We start from the raw sequence: 21,999 nt of genomic DNA, 5'->3' as shown, positions 1-21,999 counted from the left end.
GATTTTTTTCTCACTCGTGGAGGAAGAGCCCGGTGCTGGCAGTTGGCTTCGTGGTCTTTTTTGGAGGGCGAAGGAAGGAAAGGGATATCGCTTGAGCCACGCAGAGAGCTCGGACATGTGTTGTCAGCACATCTGGGGAATACAGTCTGCAAGTCCGAAAGGAAATTTACTGGGATCGTTCAAAGTGCGATATTGATCTTTGTTATTTTTTTTCGCCGAGGGATGCACTTGGCATGAGAATCGGAGGATGGAAATTGTTTGGGAGGTGCTTTTTCTTCTGCAAGCGAATTTCATCGTCTGCATTTCAGGTACGCAGCTAGCACAGAAAGGGCGAGGGGGGGCAGGGGGGAGAAATACCATACAGAGTTCTCAGGCTTCCCCACAGCAAGGGACAGGAGGTACAGTTAAACGCAAATCAAAACAGTAGCTGAAAAATACATGAAGGATGTATTGTCAGTGGGTCGTGACAGAAATCAACAACTATCAGTCCCCCCCCTTAATTCCAATGCTTGTGTAGTAATTATGATACGTTGGTTGCAATAAATAACCACAGTGTACTGGGTAAGCACATGCTTATAATTCCTAATGTACCTGATTGTGATAATTAATCTCAACATTTCAGTAATCCCAGAATTTCATAGCTCCTGAAGTTCTTAAACTCGGCTAATCCGTGGATCTTAAAAGGTTTGTAGTTGATTGGTGGAGTTGTCATGTTCTGGTGCCACAATTCAGGGTCTGCAAAGGAAGGAAAGACACTGAAGAACATGCTTCTGCTTTTAAACGGAGCTTTAGTGTGGCTGTGCTCTGAAAATAAGCATTAAAAAAATATAGTCCCATCCAAAGAACTGCTAGGTTCGAGCTTTAAGCTTCTCATTTTAAGCTTGCAAAGATCTCTCTCCCCTCCAGTATGCAGAAGTTGGGTAATTTCAGTTGTCACTAGAGCTTGTCCAATTAATGAATAGGCACGGCCGGGTGTCTAGCGTAAAGGATTGGAACAATTTATTCTTGGGGAAAACACTCCCTTCTACTGCAAAAGGCCTGGCTGCCTCGTTAATTTGTCATGTCAGTCATGCTGGAATAATGATGTTGCAGGAGGCAGGAGTGGGGAGGTGGCCAGTTCTCTAGGTTGGGACACCTCAGGAAGCCCCGTGGGGATCCAGGCTGCCTGTATCTCCTGCTGTTCCACTTCTCTGCAGGCAGCTTCTGCCCTCAAGTCATTGCGTAAGTCTGGAAATGGGAACGCCAGCAGCACAGGGGAGGTGCTGCAGGGGAGAGGCAGGGAGTCCTGGTAGACATCTCGGTGTCCAGCCTAGGGGTGCTTAGGGAGATGGAGCTCCAAAGCTCCCTTGGGATGCTGGAGAGACTGGCCTGGGCCAGCTTGCAGCCCCCAGCCCCTGCAGCAGCTCACTCTGGCAGTGCCTGTCCCCACTGTGCTTTCTGCAGCACCTCCTGACTGATCACCCTTACAGCCCTTGGACCGGTGACACACTCACACTTGGGGTGGCAGCATTTATGTTCATTTGTATTGCCTGCACCTACCCCAAAACTTTTTTATTCCTGAGCAAATTGCATTGCTATCGGCCTGTGAGGTACCTCAGCCCTTCTTTTATCCCTACACACTGACACCGACTGCCACCAGGCACCTGGGTGACACTGGCAGCACCCCAGGCTGACCTTCCACTTGTGCCCATTGGTACTAACAGAATAATTCACTCTCTCACTCTTTAGAACAGCAAAACCTGCTGCCTCTTGTCATTTAAATCTCACACTTATCTATTTAGCTCAGTGTGATATGCCACCTGTCCAGTTCTCTTCAAATTAGGCACTTCTTCAGGTACCACAGTGAGAATGGAAAAATGAAGCTTGTCGCTTTCTTGGCCATTCTGACAGTAATATCCTGAGACAGAAAGAAGCTGTCCCGGTCTGTGCAGGTCCTTATGGCACACATTTAGCTGCCAGTGTTTCCTAATCTTCCCCCTCTTTTCCTCATCTTCAGATGTGGGAACTCAGGCTTCTGAAATGGATAGTGGGATCAGTTCTGCAGCAGCTCTCCATCTCCCTCTAACACTAAGAACAGACTGATATCTGCCCTGATATCCGCCTCTGTTTTCTTTTTTACTTTTTTTTGTTTTGGAGGTGGGGGGGGCAATGAAGTGAAAAAGTGAATGATGGGATGCTTTTGCTGCATGGTTAAAGCTGTGGTTTCAAATGATTGATTTTAACCACACAGACGATGTGTGCATGCATTTAGCTTTTTTTTCTTTTTTGATTCCTAAGGATTTTATTTTTTCAGGAATCCTTAGTATTTGTCATCCTGGTAAAAAGGATCAAGATCTGTAGATATCTGACTGGCAGTAATGCTTTCTATCTTTCGCCTGCCATCCTCTTTACACTATGTTGTGTAGCATATAATGTAGCTGGGATGTTTGGCTAACAGTGGAAGTAAGAGAAGGCGTAATGAAGCCTGCTAAGGTTTACCTCAATGCTGGATTCCAGGAACTGGGTATTTTTAGCACTTCAGCACTGGTCATTCGTTCAACATGTTACTTTAAAAACCCACTAGTTGAGCACACTGCTGCAATTACAGGGATGCCAATTAAGGAATGCAGTGGTAGCATATTTTTTTTTCTATCTTATTAAATCGGTTCTTTCAGCAATGAAGATACACGACTGGTCTTCTGTGCATGGATCTTTCCTGAACATTAGCAAACGCTTGATTCAGTGTCTATTTAAACCTGGGATGGCCTTCCTACTAATTCCAGTGGTTATTTGGATTAGGGCTTATTAAGTGCTGCTGTTCAAAGGGATGATGTCAGTCACTGAACTATTACATTAGCTTATCATTATTAGTAAACTTATTTATTAAACACAAGTTCAATGTCATGTCACATTGTCTTTTGCTATGTATTTACAGGATGTTTAAATATAAATTATGCTGAATGTAGCACTTATGCTGTGTTTCTTAATTAAAATAAATAATGAAGTTATACAATTGGCTTTTTGGTTTCTCTTGCACGAATTTTTGTGACACTTAATATATGGAAAGTAATTGCATCTATTAAAAAGAGGCATATATATTTTTAAAATATTTTATACCTAACATTTTTTATCAGTCAGTTACCTGTATGTATGGTAGATTGCTTGATTTGGAAGAAATGATACTGAGATTTAGGAGTATATATTTTTTCAGTTACTGGCCCTTATGTTTGGGAAATAATATATCTAAACTTTGTAAAACCAATGTTGTTTTTTTCTTGACATACTGAATTAAGGCTTTTGCTACTTGAAATTGCTTATTTGAAAGTAGAATCTAGTTTCTTTGTGCAGATGCAAATAAGAAATAACAGATTGAAGGACCACAAAACCAATTTCTAACCTTTAGAAAGAAATTACAGCCCTGTCTTTCCTTCTAAGTCATGATGCATATTTATGCCTTTGAGTTGTAGTCCCTGAGGAAAAATAGTCATGATTTGTATTATGATTTTTGAGTTTTTGTTCCTTTTAATGATACTGCAGCACAGAAGGAGCACAGGGTAGGGGAAGTGAAGATGTCCTGTAGACAGAATGCTGAAGTAAGACCTCTCTGGTCGTGGTTCCTTTGAAGATGCAGATAATCATGGCATGGGGATTATACTGTTTATATAGGAGGAGGATAAGTGGTGTTGGCATGATGTCCAGAATTTCCTTCCTGAGTAAGAATACCACCAAAGACTAATTAGCATCAGCGTTCTCGGGTGGGATGTTGTTCATGCCATTATGGCTGCCACCTTTGCTTGCACAGTCATTTGTATAAACCAGGAGCCATTTTTTGTGATTCTAGTTATTAAAAATCAATTTCAAGAAACAAATGAGGATGCTGTTTTCAAATCCTTGCAGGATACTTCATTTAAATAAGGAAATGCTACTGTCGTGGGCATTGATTAAGAAGGTTTCTATGTACATTTTCTGTTAATCCATCAACAAAGTGATCTATAGAACCTGCATGTTTCACATCGTTGTGGCTTCCTATGAATTGATGTATTACCTCTTATTGTTTTGGCTTGTGGGAACTAATATGGATGAAATCCATGCAAGCCCTACAGCGCTCTTATTATTTGGAAGTATGTTAATCCTTTGGTGTCGTCCTCAAGTCACATAGGGGCAGGTCCCTTTTATGATGTAAATTCTTCAGCCTATTTGGCAGCACACAGGGGGCAGAAATCATGTATCGTGAGCGACTAAGATGGTATAAAAAACATCCTGCGTATTGAGGAATTCCACTGTCTATTGAACATATGATGTAGCATCTCGAGGCACTGAGGGCTGAGGGTGTTGTGTTCTTTTTCTTTCCCACATTCAATTTTCTGTCTTGCTGCTTCTGTGGTCTCTGAGCTCTTATTACCTGGCATAACACAGAGTTGTCCTATAGGAACTCTAAATTATGCCAGGGCTTGAATTATCTGCTGAATGATGGTCTGTAAGGTCTGATAGCTCCTTCTCTTAGCATTGTACAACCTGAGGGAATCCAAGCTAAAACAGTCTTGTTGAAGAGAAGAGTATCAAGGCTCTAATGTCCATCAGTAACTAACAGGGAATGGTTCATTGTGTTTGGACAAAAACATTGAAGCCAAGTTAAATTTTCTTGAATAGTTTCACAGAAATAGCTTTCTCTGGTAGTTTTGTTAAGTAAGAAATGTAATATCAGGAAGGAATTATTCATAGCAAAGACATATATATATATATATATCTGAAAGTAATTGTTAGGCATATAGGAGGGTATAGCATGCAGCCTGGTGCATCTTGGTAACTAAGAGCTTTTGGCATCCAATCCACTACAGTATTCTTTTCTGCTTTGTCCCATATCCACAGCTTCATGTGTGTGGGCAAACCGTCATGCCTGCATGGAGTTTGTTGATGTTGCTGCAAATCCACGTGGATTCAGTCCTCCTGCTCACATTCAAACACAGGATGGAGCCCATATGTTGGCTCCAAAGACTCTCAGTTCCTTAGCACTTGAATGCTTTCTCACTTCAGAGATGGTGCTGCCTTTTCAAAAGGTGTGAAGATGTTTCTGCTTTAAAATTCTATGGAAATAGCCTTGTAGTCTCCTATAAATGTGTGCTTTACTTGTGTGTGTGTGTGTCCTGTATTTTTCAGCATTCTATTTTTATTGTTAGTTTTACAGCTAAAGTGTGACCAGATAGGCGCTAAAGTGCCAAAACAACACACATATATTTTTAGCTTATGTAAAGGTAGTAGAAGGGAACATTTATGAATACTTTAGCACATCTTATGCTGAGCTATTTTCCATCTAATAAACTGACAGAAAGAAAGTGGTAACTGCTCCTTTTCCAAATCTCAGTGATGAAGATACCCAGTTTTTGAAGGGACCTCTTCACCTTATTGTGTTGCCTCATTGTTAATGCAACTGAACTAGATACCAAGCATCCCAAGACAAAATTATTATTATAAAAACAGGAATAAAATCCCTACTCAAATGAGCACTCTCAATTTAAGGGTATTCTTTAAATCTTTAAGATACAACTGATGTTACAGAGAAGTTTTACCCTTTATATTCTTGGAAAGGTTTCAGTTTTTAAGTTATGACAGCTAGATTTTAAATTCAGCAAGAACTGAAATGGCTTTCCATTTGCATTATGAATATTCCTTGTATACTAATGAATGAGGAACTCCCGCTTAACCTAAAAGGCTGTTTTGCTTATTTGTTGCTGTTGGTCAAAGTATCGCTTTCTTGCTTGGGTGAAAGCTTGTAATTTAGCTGAGAAGAGAGCTGATGTTTTCATCCATACTGATTGTTTGTGGCAGAACTTAACATGACAAAGACTGAAGTGGATGATTGGCCCATCTGGGCTGGTAAGACTATATAAAACTGTTTTATCATTATCTCATTACCGGCACAAGCAGCAGACAAAACTAGATGACAGTTAGTTACAGACAACACTGTGACATACTGCGATAAATGATATTTTGCTCCCATCTTGTTTTTATCTTAACTATACTTCATGTTGGAAGGAACTGGAAATTTTAAATGACTTGTTTAGAGGGAACACAATATAGTGTGCCTGCATTTCCATCGTAATGCCATCAGAAAGTGCAAAAGTACCTGTCCATATAGTGGAGACTATCAGCAAAAAAGTTTCCATTGTGATAGGTAAGTTGAAACATTAATGGTAAATAAATAGGAAATACATAATCTGGTATTTAGGAGAATTTACAGCCCAGCCTGTTTACAGTTGAATTCAAAGTAGTAGAATATCTTATTCCTGGGTTAACCGTGGATGGTTAAAAAGCTGTCAAGGGCCTTACCATGGAACTTCTTGAAGATAAAATTGTGAGTTATTATTGCCATAAAAATTGAGGACTGAAGCATTTTAGACCTATGTTCTGTGCGGTACAGTAGCCTTTCTGGTGAGGTAGGCAAGTACTGGGTGCCTCATAGGCACGCAGGTGCCCATAAGTGTAAACTTCATATTTGTCAATATGGGAAATGTTTTCATGCACTGCTTGGCAATTGGCAGGTGAAGTAAGAAGGCATAAGGAAACCTATGTTTACACACACCTTAAAAGATGCTGGAACTCTGAAAGCATTATAAATGGCTTTAGTGTTAATGAGATGTAGGCCTCACAAATTGTGAAAACTTAAAGCTTGACAACGAGAAAAGCTTTAGATGGCAAGTCTCTGTGCTCCTGTTGGGTACCAGGTACAGCCTATCCGAGATTACAGCCCTAAAATATTTAATTTTCCTTTTTCTTTTATTGTTCTTGAAAAATAGAAGGTGATCAGGTCCCACATGCACAGCATACTGAAAGCAATGGCTGGAACTGAAGAAATGCTTTAATCATTTGATCTATTTTTCCATATGAAAATGTTTCTGGTTTAGATACATGGATCTGTAACACTTGTATTTCTGTAGTAAAACTAGTATTAAATGCCTACAATTTATATTTTGTAATATTATTGCCAGAAAAATATCACAGCAGCTGTAATTCACAAATAAATAATTCGAATATACTTTTAAAGAAGATGCTAAAATACTGAGAGATAAGATAATACCCATAATGTTATCTGTTCATTTTGGCATTCTTTCTTCCTCCCTTTATCATTAGTGCTTTACTTGATCAAGCTCAGAATACTGGATGTTTGTCACCTGGCTTTTAAGTATGGAACAGATAGAGTTGTGCACTGACTGGTCCAAAGTGGCTTCTAAGCACATGCAGGGAGGAGGAAGCTAAGCAATGTTATCCTTTTTTTCCCCTCTAAATGTGTTGACATCTCTAGCTTTTCAAAGTAGCGTTTTAGTAGAAAGATTTAGAGGGAAAACACAGTTTTGGAAAAATCATCTTGTCAGTTTTGTGGGTTGTTTCTACTTTATTTCCTACTGCTAACTATTATAGTGCTCTGTTCTGCTTCAAGAACAGTCCTTAGAATGGAGTGTTTCTGTTCTGCCATGAGCAGAAAGACTAGCACAGCAGGAATCCTACAGAATTTGCCGTATTAATACTGAAATAAAAAGATAATGAATAATGGAAAAAGGTCTTTTGGTACGTGTGACAGTGGAAAACTGCACAGTTCGAAGTGATGTTGCAATGACCATGTCCTCTGGCAAACCTACCCAAGAGCTGCACTGCTGGTAAGATGGCGCTTGGGTGACTGAAGGAGCAGGTCAGGACCGGTGGCCATGGCCACAGCTGAACTTTGTTTGTCAAGGTGACATACTTGGGCTACTACAAAGAGCATTTATTGGCATTTGTCATTATGGCAGAGACAAGAAAGCTTCTCTCTTTAGGAAAAAGGTGCTGCTGAAGATCTGTGCATGTTGGCCGAAGAGGATAACGATACATTAGTAGTGTCCCTCAAAAGTGAAATTTTGTGGAGAATGAGCTGCTTGCTCATACATAGGTGGAAAGCCATACCTTTTGCTGGCAAAATGTGTTATTTCCCATGTGGGAAGCTGCAGTCATGGAAAGGCTGATGCTGCTGGAAAGAAAAGGTGTTTGATTGAGGGTGTGAACAGCTACTGACAGATTTCTCTGAATGGCAATATGCAGTCTGAATTTTTCTAAGAATGAAAGGTATGAATGAGAAGAGCTTTGCATTATATTTCAGTCAAAACAGGGGGAAAAAAATATTGGTGGCGGAGCTCGGAGCAGTTTGCAGGGAGCATGTAGTGATTGCCACACTTTCACAGATGGAGAAACTGAGGTAAAATGTCATGTGAAAGCTCACGCAGCAGCAATTTAAGTAGTTACAGTCCATTTTCACTCTCATTTCTGCCTTGCAGCACTAGGATTACTCTTGCACCTTCTTTCTGGTGGGAGTATGACACTGAATCTCCCCGCTGAGCAGTGAACCACCTCGCCGAACTGGGGGAGCAGGAGGGCTCCATGGCACCAGGTTTAGGCGGGAAGGCAGTGACAGCCCCTGGGACGGGACCACAGGCGCCTTGTCGCCCACCCCAGGGGTCCAGCTGCTTCATCCATGTCAGCTCTGATCCTGCACAGCAGAGTAGCCTTGGATCAGGCTGTGGGGACAATTGTGAGCAGCCATGTCTGGTGCTTCGGTGGCTCTGAGCTGCTTTAAGCCTCGGCTCCTCACCAGCCCTCATCCTTCTGCCCTGCTGCTCCTCGCCTCACCTCGCTGACCGGATTAGCCACCCTGACCATGGACCTGCCTCTCCGCTAAGGTCATGTTTCCTCACCACAGATGTCCCTGGCGATGGCAGGAGGGTGGCTGACCTGCATGGCTCTCTCTGCACCTGCTCCTCATGGTGGGAGACTTTCCCGCCAGAAGGTGACCGCCCTACAAACCGCTAGAAACTTCCTCCTGAAAGGGGTTTCTATGAGCCCTGTGCTAGTGCTGCCTTCTGCTTTCTGTCTGGAGGGGGATGGCCGCAGCTGGGCACACTCACATTCAGTGGATGATGAAACCTGGCAGTCTGGCCCCAAGAAACAGAAAACTACCATTTTTAAACCTCTAGAACTTGAAGCCCAGCTGAGCAGCGAGTTCAAGGTCATTTCCGCTCCCTTGCCTCTTGACTTCATGCAGTTTGCTTCACCTAGATTTATCCCCAGTGTTTAAACTTGTGTGGCTTCCCTGGGAGCGAAGGGTCACAGAATGGGGCTTGATGTGTCCTCTCCGAGGCCGGGTCCCTCCTTCTCTCTCTGCCTGGGTACTACAAGGTATTTTTCCTCTTCATAGTAATAGCAGTAAAGTTACCATGGGATATAGTTATGATATATTTAAGAATTACATCCATTAGAGTTTGACTTTTTTTCCAGGTAAATTTTTTTTAGGTAAAATTTAGACTGATGCAAGGATTCTCCATTAAAGTGTATTGTTTAAATTCTGCTAAAATTATTAACTTTCATTCAGTTGGCTTCTTTATGGCTTTTTTGTGACTACGAGTAACAAATAGGTTCCTCAAAGTGCAGGACTTTGCTTGCTTCATGTTTCACGTCCACTTGGTTTGGATGTCGGTGACAACAGAAAGTTAAGGGCACCAGAGGTTTTGGCCCTAAATTTTGCCTTTGAAATCTATTCTCTCAGCAGTATCAGACCAACAGGTTCCTTTACATACTGATGCTATTGTTGGATAGTCTGTGAATTGATTTTGGGGGGTGAAATCCTCACCCCAGGGCATTTTGCCCATGATGTCTCTAACTCCCACTTTTTATTTTCCAGTGCATTTACCATTTGCTTTTTTGGTTTTGTTCACATTTATATTTATAAGCAGTTTGTTATTGTTAGAGTATGTTTGCATGCCTGCTGGAAAACAAAGTAATCTACAAGGACTCCACAGTCTCCTCTTGTTTGCTCAGATGATCCTGAGGGTACTATGTGGCAGTTAATAATTGCAAGTGGGATTTAAAGTTATCTGCAGATGCATAATTTTTATCTTCAGCAGCCCCCATGGCACTCTCTCCAAGTTGTTAACAATTCATCTTTGCCAGTCTGTAATTGTGCCTTTGCTCTAGAGTCACAGGTATTTAGCTCACTGTGCAACAGGATGCAAAACAGAGTAATAAATAATATGATTTATTTTTTTTTTAGGTAACATAAGTATGTTTTCATACTTGTGAACTAAAAACTTAGTCATTCTCTCTAGGTTTTATTGTGATACATTAATACGCAGATTCAGCAAAATGCGAAACTTGAAAGACATTCTTAAGTGTTTTGCTGTATATAAGTCTTAATAAGTCATTGTATAAAACAACTTATATTAAGGATGTGCTTAAGTGCTTTACTGAAGCAAGGAGGGGCAGTGGTATACTGCATGAATAATACAAAAGCTTTGGAAAAGCCCAGCTAAGATGAGCAGAAGTTCTCATAATTCCTGATTAAATTACACAGTTGTGTAGAAAACAGTTTTTATCCAGGTAAAATTGTGTCAATTCTTTGTGCGGTAAAGTGAAGATACAGACTTTTCTGATATGACTAACATCACAAGAGAAACGGTACAATCAGAATTAAAATAATCTGGATTATAGTTTGTTAATTCTTGCTTTATGGATGCCCTGCATGAAACAGACACCATTTCTCACAATAGTAAATAACTTTCCCCTGTGCTATGGTAAACAAAACCAAAAAGCTAGGAAGTGAAATAACAAAAGATGAGCAATAATACACGATGCTTTTGCTGTGTGGGCTTCTCATCAACCATTTTTTCCCAGCCCAAATTTGAATTTTATTTTGATCAGGCCTTGAGTCCTGATACAAAGAGGACCCCGTGTGTCCAGACCTGGGCTGTGGGGCTGCACGGGGTGACTGGTCAGGGACGATTTGCACAAGCAGAGTTTAGTCAGACTGATATAGGAAACTTCTTGTGGGGGATACATACAAATACTTGAGGTTCTGTCTATTCCTTTTTCTGGGACCAAAACAAGCCAAATGCATCCTCTCTGCAGCTGAGAGAAGGTGGTAGCATATTCAGTATGTATCAGTAGAAAAATTCCTGACATTTTAAATGCGATAAGGTTTCATATAATATACAGTACTATGAATAAATTTCTACTATGGTCAAGAAAGTTTACATAAGTACTGCGTTATTTATAAAAATGGCTGGACAAGCTCTACAATACATTTACAACATATTTATGTATTGGGGCTAGATCTACCAAAGGGCACTGAGCCTGCAACCTTTCTCCTTTCCCTCCTCCAGCCACTGTCCTGCTTTGGCTCAACTTGATGCTTCACAAACAGCAGTAAGTAGCTCCCACAACTCCTGCTTGTAACTCTCCCATTTTGATTCTTTATGTACTGGGACCTTCTGTGTCTATTGTGGCTTATGTTTTTAAATACTGATTTACTTAGCAATAATACAATAGAAGAGCATATCTGACAAGGTAGTCAGCATCTTCCTTTCAGTAGTCCTGAGAAGGAACCTGTGACTCAGATTTCAGACTACAGCAAATAACAGTTGAATTGAAATCCTTTTTGAAATGTCTACCTTTCCATGGCTTCTTTACTGATGTATATGCTGATAACTGTTGTGGAGGACCAAATGATGAAGTGTGTCTTAATCACATCATCATAGTACTGGGCACCTAAGAATTGATTCTAGAATTGATTCTAGTCAATGAATACTCCAGAACTTTAAATCTTTGAAATAGAGCATTCTTATGGATAAAAACAGAGTACATGGCATAATACTATTGCATTATTTTTTAAACTTCTAAGTGTTTTGGATATAACATTCACTTGTATTATATAAATTGCACAGAAATAATCTCCTGGCATTTGCTTGGAATGACAGTCATCAATTCCTACACGTTTATTTAAAATCTTATGTAGAAACAAAAAGTATTTGTTTTACACAAGTTTTCTTTGGATATTTTGCCAGGAAACAAAAAGCAAACTTTGCTACTAGAGGCTGAAATAAAGTGGAAAATAAAATCTTCAAATCAGCTCTTAGTCCACAGAGCAGCGTGCAGTGGAATTACTCTGCCAAAAATGTGGGCATTAGGTTTAGTTAAGTATTAAGCAGAAGTCTCTTGGTAAATAGTCCCATTAGAAACATCCTGTGACCTCTGCTGCAATTCAGGTATGTGAGGGAACCATGCGTAGGAGCTTTACTAGTCATGTGGTCAGAATGATTTTCAATCACTTTGGTCATTGCTGGATTAAAATTGAGGCTGCAGAGATTAATGGTCTGTTGTTACTAATCCACTAAACCCCTGTTCCTGGATCTTTTCAATTGACTGAACCTATAGATTGTTAAGTTGCTGAGAGATATGGATTTGTAATGGTTTTAACTATCTTTCTTGATGTTCGGTGTTAGCAGTATCCTGTTATTTATTGATCTTTGAGACAGTGATCTTGGCTATTCTTGAATGGAAGTGAACTTGATACTTTTTTATTTCTACTATTCTATAGCACAGTAGAAGTATGTATCATTTTAAATGAATGTGGGTGAAGAAAGATTTACTGTGTTTAGATATGAGCTGGCATTAGTAGAGGCTCAAAGAAGAACAATAGAAATGAAATATATATATGTATTTGTAGTTTGTATATATTAATAACCCAGTAAAATAATTGAGAAACAATGAGTTTCTGATTTCAAGGATCAATTTTTCATATAAATTTGTGATTATTAAGTTACTACATATGTATTCTGCATGTTTATATTAACATATAGCAAGGTAACGTGGCTTTGATTTTATAATTGACTTAGAACTCTGTCAGTGAATTCTAGTGATTAAAATGTACCCTTGATTTCATGCAGCCATCTCTGTTTCTGAGCCCTAGTGACTTGGCTTATTCTTTTGCCTTCTGGTTATCTCAGTAATAGTATGTTTTGATTAAGGACTGCAAAGAGCTTTTACATCTGTTCTTGTCACAAAGATGCGTAGGATAAAGTAGGCCAGAGATAACTTATCATGCAAACTATGGACCTCCAGTTATTTCTTTCCCTCCAGATTTAATATTGTTTTCAAATAAAACTGGGACTGTGGAAGTAAACCCAAAGCATTTAAATGGATTTTTGGCAATTTCTCAAAGTTCTCTTGAGGAAGAAGAAAATATTAATGTAAGACTGAAATGTATATGACTGGATGAAAAAGATGAAGTTATTCTCCTGGCAGCTATTAGAAAATACAGTCCTTGTCCTGTAGGAAATTAGAGTTCATTATAAAAATGAAAACAACAGTCACAGTGGCTGAGGTGAATAGATCAATGAGAATAGTTATTGTGAAACTGAAAGGAAGAAGTGGCTTCTTTCTTATTTATGATATAAACAGCTGATAGGAGCTAAACACAATGCATGTCCTCAGGTCATGTTCTATAGGAGACTAATTTGTGAGAACTAGACACTAATTAAACTCACAACATAATGGAGTTAATGTTTGCAGGTTCACACACAGACTTCAAAGCTTCAACTGCATGTCGCAAGTGATTTGGACCTGAGTCTAAATTATAGGCCCGCAGTAGGGTGGAAAGCAGTACCCCGATCTTTCCCTAGCACTTAGGCCAGCCACTGAGCAGTTCTTCCTGCCTCATCAGGTTCACATTGCAAACAAATGAAGGATTTGTTGAGTGTAGAGACACCAGGTAGTTTCTCTATGTCCCTGTAACACATTTGTGACTGAGTGACTTCACAGGGTTACGTTGAACTGCCCAAGCTAGTAGCTGAAAATATATTGTGCTGTCAGACAGAGCTTTCTCTGTTTAGACAGTTCAGGGACCAGGAGCTTGACTGTCCACTGTCTGGTGTCCAATGTATTTATTTATAACCCCACTGAGTAAGTGAGAAATACTGCTCTATTAGAATGACAGCAGTTTTTACCCGCTTGGCTTGAGTGTACACTAACAAGCAGCCAGATCTTGTATTTAGGTAAATCAGCGTAACTCAAAAGATCTGTTCTAGTTTGTCAGAGAAAGGAGCGGGCCCAGAGCGTGGGTACTGCAGGGTGAGGTCTTGGGATGCATCATGGTGGCAAGTTTGGCTTTTGATCAGAGGCAATAAGCCCACTAGCTCTGTTAACCTGAGTGTTAAGTGCATGGTTCTAATCTGGGTTTAAGACTGACTTATATATTTCAACAGTTGCAAAATAAACATGTGGTCTGCTCTTTTTGGGGGGTTGTTTTTACAGCAATCATACACAGAGAACCCTATTATTGATAGTCCATTTTTTTTAAAGCTTCTGCCATCTCTTGCACTCTGGTATTGCTGTTTTTTTCTCAGTTGCTCTTAAAGGCAATATTAACAGATGGTATGCATTGCTCATTAAATCTGCATTTACACCTCTCCAAGGACTGCAAAGATGTTGGGAAACAGACCATGTTACTGCAGTAAGCGCTTAGAAGCTTGGAACTTGCTGTGCTATTCATGAGCAGTTGTCACTGTCAGTGTGTTTTGAGTGCTATAGCAGTAGAGTTACAAATATATTGGTGAAATATTTCTAATTTAGCCAAGTCCAGGTATGAGCCACTTTCTCACAGACTGGGTAAAATGTCTGTGTTTCTTTTATACTTTCTGTATTTGCACCATGGTAGTGGCAGAGACAACAGTTCTTCCCTTTTTGTACAAAAGTCTTAATGCTGGACATAAAACCTACAAATCAGTTATATGTAATTTCCCACGTCTATTTACATGTGTCATCTGAGGTACTTTTGCTTTTCCTTGAGATCACTTTCTCTATAATGCTTAGCTCTTCTGTCCTGTCTGCAGTGATGACATTCTTAAATAGATTAGATATATAGATGTTACTTTTAGGCTTTCTCAACTTCAATGTATCTTTGTCTGAAGAGGCAGCGCTTTGATGTGCGAGTCAAAAGGCCACAGTGCCAGTGTGGAATTCACTTTCCACGTTTCACATTGGTGGAGAGAGATGCAGAAATCCAGCTAGCAGATAAGAGTTCTCATTTTGGCTTCTTTATTACTCTGATTTGGAACTGATGGGATCTGACTAGCAATCCCAAACACATCAATATAGCCAGAAACAGGTGCTCCCATCTCGTTTCTTTTAAGCTTTTATTTTCTCTGGTAAAGTGTTGGATGAGAAAGGTTAAGTTGTTGTCGATTCTGTGGTTCATGGAAGGTTAGGATCTAGTTCACATTTCTTTCATAGTTGACCTGTGTTAGGGATAAGGAAGCTATGAAGTGGATAGTACATTAAGCGGAAATGAGATCTAGCTCTACTGTTGTTACAGGAAAAAAACACTTCCACCCTTCTGTGTTTGAGCTGGTCTAAATGGGCATAGAGAGGAGTGGAAATTCAGTACTCTCTCCCAGTATTTTGTATTTGTGTTTATGATTTTCTATTGACTAGGGATATTTCATGTTCTAAAAGCAAAGTCTAGGAATAGAGAAAAGAATGAGGATATAGACCGTCAGGTAGGATGCTGGCAGTGGATAATAGCACTGAGATTGGGGCTTTCATAGTGCACTTTGCCAGAAACAAATGAGGAAGAGCACTGATGACTTTCCACTTTTCTAATTGCTTTTGGTTCTGGTTCTAAATACATAGGAATCATGTTGGTGGCTTCAATATGAACAAGACAAAAACCAATCTTTTGGTCTGAAGAATTTCAGAGATAGAGATATAGAGAACTTGACTGTTCAGTTATCAAGTCTTGATTTTTTTCTTAAACCCTTAACTTGGAGCGCAGAACCTGTCAGAATCCTTGAAGACAAAATTATTAATAAAATAAATGCTCTAAAGTTCTTCACTATGTAGCTGTTGACCTTTGAGGACCCTGACTGCTTAGTGAGATTGTTTCATTAGTATTTGCACATTGACTTCCTGCCAAAAAGTCAATCTGCTTTTCTTTTGCCTGGTTTTGTTATTTTGAAGGTCTTCAGCTGTGGAATAGAATCCACTATGTAACAAAGAGCTGGCAGAGTTGGAAGCTTTCCAGTAAAAGCCTTCTCAGGTTAAACTCTGGTGATGCTGAAATATTACAAGTGTTTTATGTGGCTTCCTTTCCCTTGTGCCTTGCCTAACATAGCTGTTCCCAAAGAAGGGCAACAGTTAGTTTTAAATCCCACTGCCCCAAGAGAATGTTCTACTTGTTATTTATAGGATGAAATTTACACATCATTTAAACTTGGGACTTGGACTTTGCTTCTGTTCTTCTACCAGCTTCAAAGCAGTTCCTTTAAAGATGTTCATGATGAACTTAATGATCCATCTTATAGAGTTAATTAGTTATGATGTAAATGACAGTATGGATCTCATATCATATTTAGATGATCAGCATTTCTTCATTGTTGAAGACACTCAAACAAGTTGTCTAAAATAACACGTAAATATCACACTGAAAAAAGCATGAGGAAAGGCTGTAGCAGAAAGGGCTGACTCAAGAGCAGATTGACCTACCAGTGGCCAACAGAAAATGTCTATTTCTTTCTGATGTGGGATAAAACAGGAGGAAGATGGATGTACACTACCTCATCTTTTTTCTCTTCTTCCCCAGATTTCCTCCCCAAAACGAGAGGAAGTCAAAATGTCACCTGAAAAAGCTGGATGGAGCTAGCAACTTTCTGTAGGCAGCTAAAGATGTCTGAACTATGAATGGTCTATTTATTGAGCCTAAAGGGCTGAGATCTTTTCTTTTATGATAGACAGAAATTGATGAGCCTGTCAAATACTGAGACTCTAGAGGATGAAGGTATGTTTTATACCTTAGCATTAGACTTGGAGTTCTGTCCTTTGGCGTATTAGCAAGGCTTGCATTTCACAAGGGATAGACTAAAGTAATTCTCATGTTCCAGTCCAGTGGAGTAAATAAACAGCTACATTCTGCAGATGTTGCAGATTCAAGTAGAGCCCAATTAGCAGCATCTGAAGGCAGCCTGGCCTGTCTCCCTGGGATAGGGCACGTGTGACTGTAGGAATTCATCTGACAGGATAGAGTTCTCCTCCTAATTGGAGCTTTTGGTTGCTACTCCAACCTAAATATTGTGCACAGTAAGTCAGCACAGCTCCACTGATCTCGCTAAATATACATCTGACTTGCACTAGCTGTAGGCTGGCTGTTCCCAGAAATGAGCGCTGTGGGCCTTATTTTGCTCTGCGGGTACTAAGGGAACTTGAAGCAAGTGTGAGAAGGCTTTATTATTCTCAGTTGTTCCCAGGTTAATACAGTGGAACCTCTGGCTCAGGAGATTCCTGTAACTGCTGGAAGATTTTAGATTAAGGATCTCTCTTTACTTCCTATTTTTGTATTCTTTCTTCTAATATTTTGCTGCAGATAAACAGTTCCCAAACTTGTTTGCCTTTGCATCCAAGGTATGGGATAATAGGAGATGAAGCAGCTCTGAAAATCCTTTGCCAGAGAAAGGAGGAGGATGTGAAAGATCTGGAACAAGAAGTGTCCATGGGTGTTGGGTGCTTAGAGCTTAGCCACCACTGCACAGTCTTTCCCCATTGGGATTACTTTCAGGACCTTTGCCAAAAATCAGGGGCTCAGCTCAGCACCTGTGGTCCATGGTTCTGTCCTAGCTGATGCAGTGCCTTCCCCTTTCCTCAAGTTTCTTTTTACCATTGCAAGTGCTGGTCTGAGTACTCACTTCCCCAGCACATCCCATCCTAGTCCTAGAAGTTCTTCAGTAACCCACTTGTAAAGAAAGCTCTTATGTCTCATCTACTGGGCTCTTCCCAGATTATTTGATCTGATCAGCTGTTGCTTTTTTCATATAAATTACATTCACATTTATTTTGGTTGCAAATAGTATGCACATTTGTACACAGATGTATACCGCATCACACGCATGCATATATTTGCATATGCAAGTATGATAAAAATGGAGTCAGCATCTGAGAGAAACAGATTTCCTTGATGAGCTTGAAATATGTTACAGAGCCTACATTTTTATCAAATGAAGTGCTTTGAGCTGGATTTTGCTCTAACCGGGAATGGTTGAGGACAGCTGCGCTCAGTGCTGGGCTGGGAAGACCAGCAGAGAGTTGGTGCAGAGGAGGTTGCACAGAAATGAGGTTCTGTGGAATAGGACAGGCAGAGAGAAAGAGGGGAGAAAATGAGGTACAGGAAAGAGAGTAGAGACCTGACCTTACAATCACATTGGTAGGTACAATAATTTTGCGATTTGGTAGATTTTTTTTTAAGTTTTATTAAAAAATAAGAGTAGAGGAGATGCAAGTGATGAATTCATGCGCACTCACCATCTAAAGTTGTCTTCACACTTTGAAAATATCAAAAGTATGGTTGCCCATGCAAGGATTGTGTGGGAAAAGTCACTGATTTAGCACATTCTCATTTTATTGCAGAGGTTACGGGACACAGTGAATAAAGGAGGGGATGGCAGGAAGAGGAAAAGATAATCACAAAGGAATTTAAGGCTTCTTTAGATAATAGACTTTTATCACTGTCTCTGCCAGATTTTGTGTTGCTTGGCAACACACTTTAATCAAACTTTCCAAGGGTGGCCACTAATTGTATGTTTGTTGTTTCCCCCGAGTCCTGATTTGCAGAAGTGCTGAGCAGTTACAGTTAAAACAGGTCAATGGGAGAAATATTTTGTATGTATCAAATGCTTTGCAAGTCGAAGTACTGTAAAAATTGTACACTGGGGCTACAAATTGGCTAATAAAATGTATGGAATATGTTTTTTTGACATTCGTTTGCACATATGTAGAAAAGGGACACCACTTCTTCAGGAATGCCCAAGAATCAAACATTTTGGGATGTTGAATCTTGTACTAAAATTCCATGATACTTTTAGCTTGAAGTGCTGGGAAGACTGGCTGGAGTGGCCTTACATGGCACTGCCTGGTTGGCTTCAATTACTGAGCCTTTGAGGGCTTTCTTCTGCACGAGGAGTCTAAGCTGCAACACTTTCTATCTCGGTCACAAGTGTTAGGCTGAGGAAAAAAAATACTCAAATAGTCATCTCAAGGGGAACGTAAAGCAAAACCAGCCCCTTCCTTTTACTCAGCTTTCTACTTCCAAGCATTGGCCCCATCTGAATTTCTCCTATCTTATCTAACCTAAGAACCACTGGGTTCTTAGATCATTGTTAGGTGCAGGTCTGCGTTCAGGTCATGTTCTGTTGAAGTCACTGTGCAGTTTGGTCAGACTGAGGTGGAAGATGAGACCCTTGGCCAGCCAGTTTTTGCTGTGTGCACAGGAGGGAGCCATGCCCAGAGACATCATAGCTTTGGAATGACAGCAGCCCTCTTGCCTGCTGTGGCTTAAACTAAAGTTTGGAAACCTTTTCTTTCCTCAAGTCCAGACAGGTCTTTTTGATATCTTTCTGAGGGAAAAGAGCAAACATTAAAATCAGTCTTGTTTTTGTCCTGTTGCTATAGGATAACGCTAATGTGACTGCAGACCATATGTAATGTGCTGGCTCGCTTCATCCAGCCCCTAAAGTGCTTCTTAATCTGTGTATTGATGATCACAGACCATCTAGTTCTGCTAATGCACGGAAGACTATTAAAGAATTTCTGTATTAGCCTTTTATAAAAGGACACAAGCATGTGTAGGAGGTAAGTAAAACATGTAATGTTTTAATCCATTAGGAGTGACTGTGGTTCTTAATTCAAAGCCTAGAGAAAGGCAATTTATTTAAAAGGTACTTTCTATCTCTACAGTACCGTTTACTGAAATATCTCAAAATGTTTTCCTCTAATTGTTATACAAAATAAAGGGATGCTGCTGCTTAATGTGTAGAACCCTCTTTGGGTAGGTCAAAGATGGTTGACTCACAGCTCACTGCCAAATCAGAATAGTGGGACTTTGCACTGCACTTCACAGAAATAATTGCCCAGACAAACTATAAAGCAATGAAAAAAGCTGCCTTGAGGGTCTTGAGGCTTCCAGGTCCAAATTTTGTATTGCTCTTAATGTAGATTTACGTGAGGCAGGGTGGCTTACAGCTAGTTGATACTCAAAGTTGAAATATTGTAAATGATGCCAGTTTTTTATTAAGTTAGTTAAACCCAATGCAAATGCCTGTGTTAGCATTTTAAGTGGATTCTGGCCTCATTTATGTTGATTTGTGGTTGAAATTGTGTTTACAGTTTTGACACTAACCTGACTAGTACTGTACTAGTTTCTGTTGACTGACTTCACGTGAATTGATGGCGCCTCTGCGTTTGCAGACCAGACTTTGACTTCTTCGGGAAAATGTTCCAGGGAGAAGGGTATGGGGTGTTGGATGATGAAGCAGCAGCTTTGACACAAAATGCCTGTTCAGGGTGATAGTTGTCCTAAGGAAACAGGCCAGTGCTGTGTCCCTCATGTCACTTAGTACTGTCAACCCCTATTCACCACAGGACTTGTGCACATGATGCCACACTACATTCAAGAACGTGGCTGGATGGAGATGGTATGGTTTAAGCAGGTATTTGGAGTTTAAGGTTTGATATTTTCCTTAATTAGTCTGCTTTAGCATATCTTTATCAATTTTTTTTTAATCTGGAATGAATTAAAAGTTGTTCATGGGAGAAGAGAAAGATTGGTGCTTGAGGTCAGAGGTGACGTGATTGCAGAACTGTTGTGCTTTTGGAGCCAGTTAAAATTTGCTCAGCTTCTGGATCACCTTGACACTTGCTCAGATTACAGCAGTGCTGTCAGTGGATTACCGCTGCGTTTAATGGCAATGGACTGGTTGATGCCTAACATTTTAATGTGCACTTAGCCTCTGATCTGTGACAAGTCTATAATTGTCTATTGAAAATTCTTTAAAGCTGTGTGGTAAAAAGTGATTAGTGATCACTTTTGGATTATTGACTTAATTTCCAAAATTGAATGCCTAGTCTTCTGGGTTTTTGTTTGTTTTAATACTCAGTAATGTAGCTTGATGGTAGAAAAAACTGTAGGTGTTTTTTTTGACTCTTTGATGTACACTAGCTACCAAAAGAATTAAAGGAAAGAAAATGTTGACCTCCTTATGTGGTAAAGATACAGTTTGCCAGTCATGCTAAACTGTTGTTTTGGTCATGCCAAATTCACCAAAAACTTTTGCAATTGTAATAATTAAATACCACTCAAAGGAGGAAATATGCTCTTTTACTCCAAGCTATTTCTGTGATAGGGGAAGAGGAGGGTGGGGGTCTCCTTTCAACTCAAATCCAATCCACTGTTATCCCTACAAAGACTGTTAGAATAAATATTGCCCTGTGACTGCAAGGATAAATATTGGGAATTATGAGGTTGTCTTTGAAGAAAAGCATGTTTTAAGAAAGCATGAACCCCAAATTGATTGTTTTTGTTTGAGTAGTCTTCTGCTTTTTGGGGAGTAAACAGACCTCGCTTACTGCTTTAATATCAGAGGTTGTTGTTTTATTTACTGTCCTGACATCTCCCACACACTCAGGCTGCTTCCTAATGGCAGAAAATAATGAAAAGAAATGGTGAGTGTTTGTAAAGTAAATATTATCACTATTGGGGGAATCTGCTGCTGGCACAGCCCCACATCTAACCAGCTGAGCTGTGCAGTGATAGTGCAAGTCCAGTGCCACATTCTTTCTATCTGCCTTGGCTTACAGTTAGGGAAATCACAGTTAAAGAAAGATTGTGATACAGATGGGTCAGAAAAAAAACCTTGTTTGTTCTGGAACCATATTCAGTGTGTATTTGAAGTCATCAGAATAATTCCTATCAGTCTAAATGTTTTAGAATGCACCTAGTGTAAGCTGCTATGAGAGCACCATTTATCAAAATGCTGTGTTCTGTGGAGTGCTGCATCGCTCTTGTTGAATCTTATTAGTTGTTACTTGTAGAATCTTATTAGTTGTTACTTGTACAAGAAAACTGAGTTACATTAACTGCTTGTGTTACTAAGAGTTATAGTCTCAGGCTCCCTATATATGATGATGTACTGATGAGAAGACCATAAACGTGTGAAATTGAGAACCAGGAGGTGAAGACAGGACAGGGTCAAACATTGCAAAATGGACACACATACAGAAAGGGTTTGGGCTAAGGTCTGAAGGTCACTAGAGTAGTTTGAAGCGGGTGCAGCCATGGTTGAACTGTGTGTTCTCCAGCTAAGTAATGAGGTCTCTCAAGTTTTTGGATAGAGATGATCCATA

General features: G+C 39.9%; 1 protein-coding gene across 1 annotated transcript in view; it reads left to right on the top strand.

Annotated features, from left to right (window-relative positions):
• Positions 1-247: 247 nt before the first annotated feature.
• CA10 (carbonic anhydrase 10) overlaps positions 248-21,999 on the top strand; it is a gene marked incomplete at both ends in the record, with an annotated part of 164,769 nt that continues 143,017 nt past the window's right edge. Inside the window, one exon of the mRNA XM_080356752.1 lies at positions 248-308. Within this exon, the coding sequence (XP_080212878.1) occupies positions 248-308 (61 nt within the window). The remainder of the gene's footprint in view (positions 309-21,999) is intronic.

The sequence above is a fragment of the Nesoenas mayeri genome (assembly GCF_963082525.1).
Source record: "Nesoenas mayeri genome assembly, chromosome: 19".
Taxonomy (NCBI): Eukaryota; Metazoa; Chordata; class Aves; order Columbiformes; family Columbidae; genus Nesoenas; species Nesoenas mayeri.
This window is presented reverse-complemented; position numbering and strand designations above follow the sequence as displayed.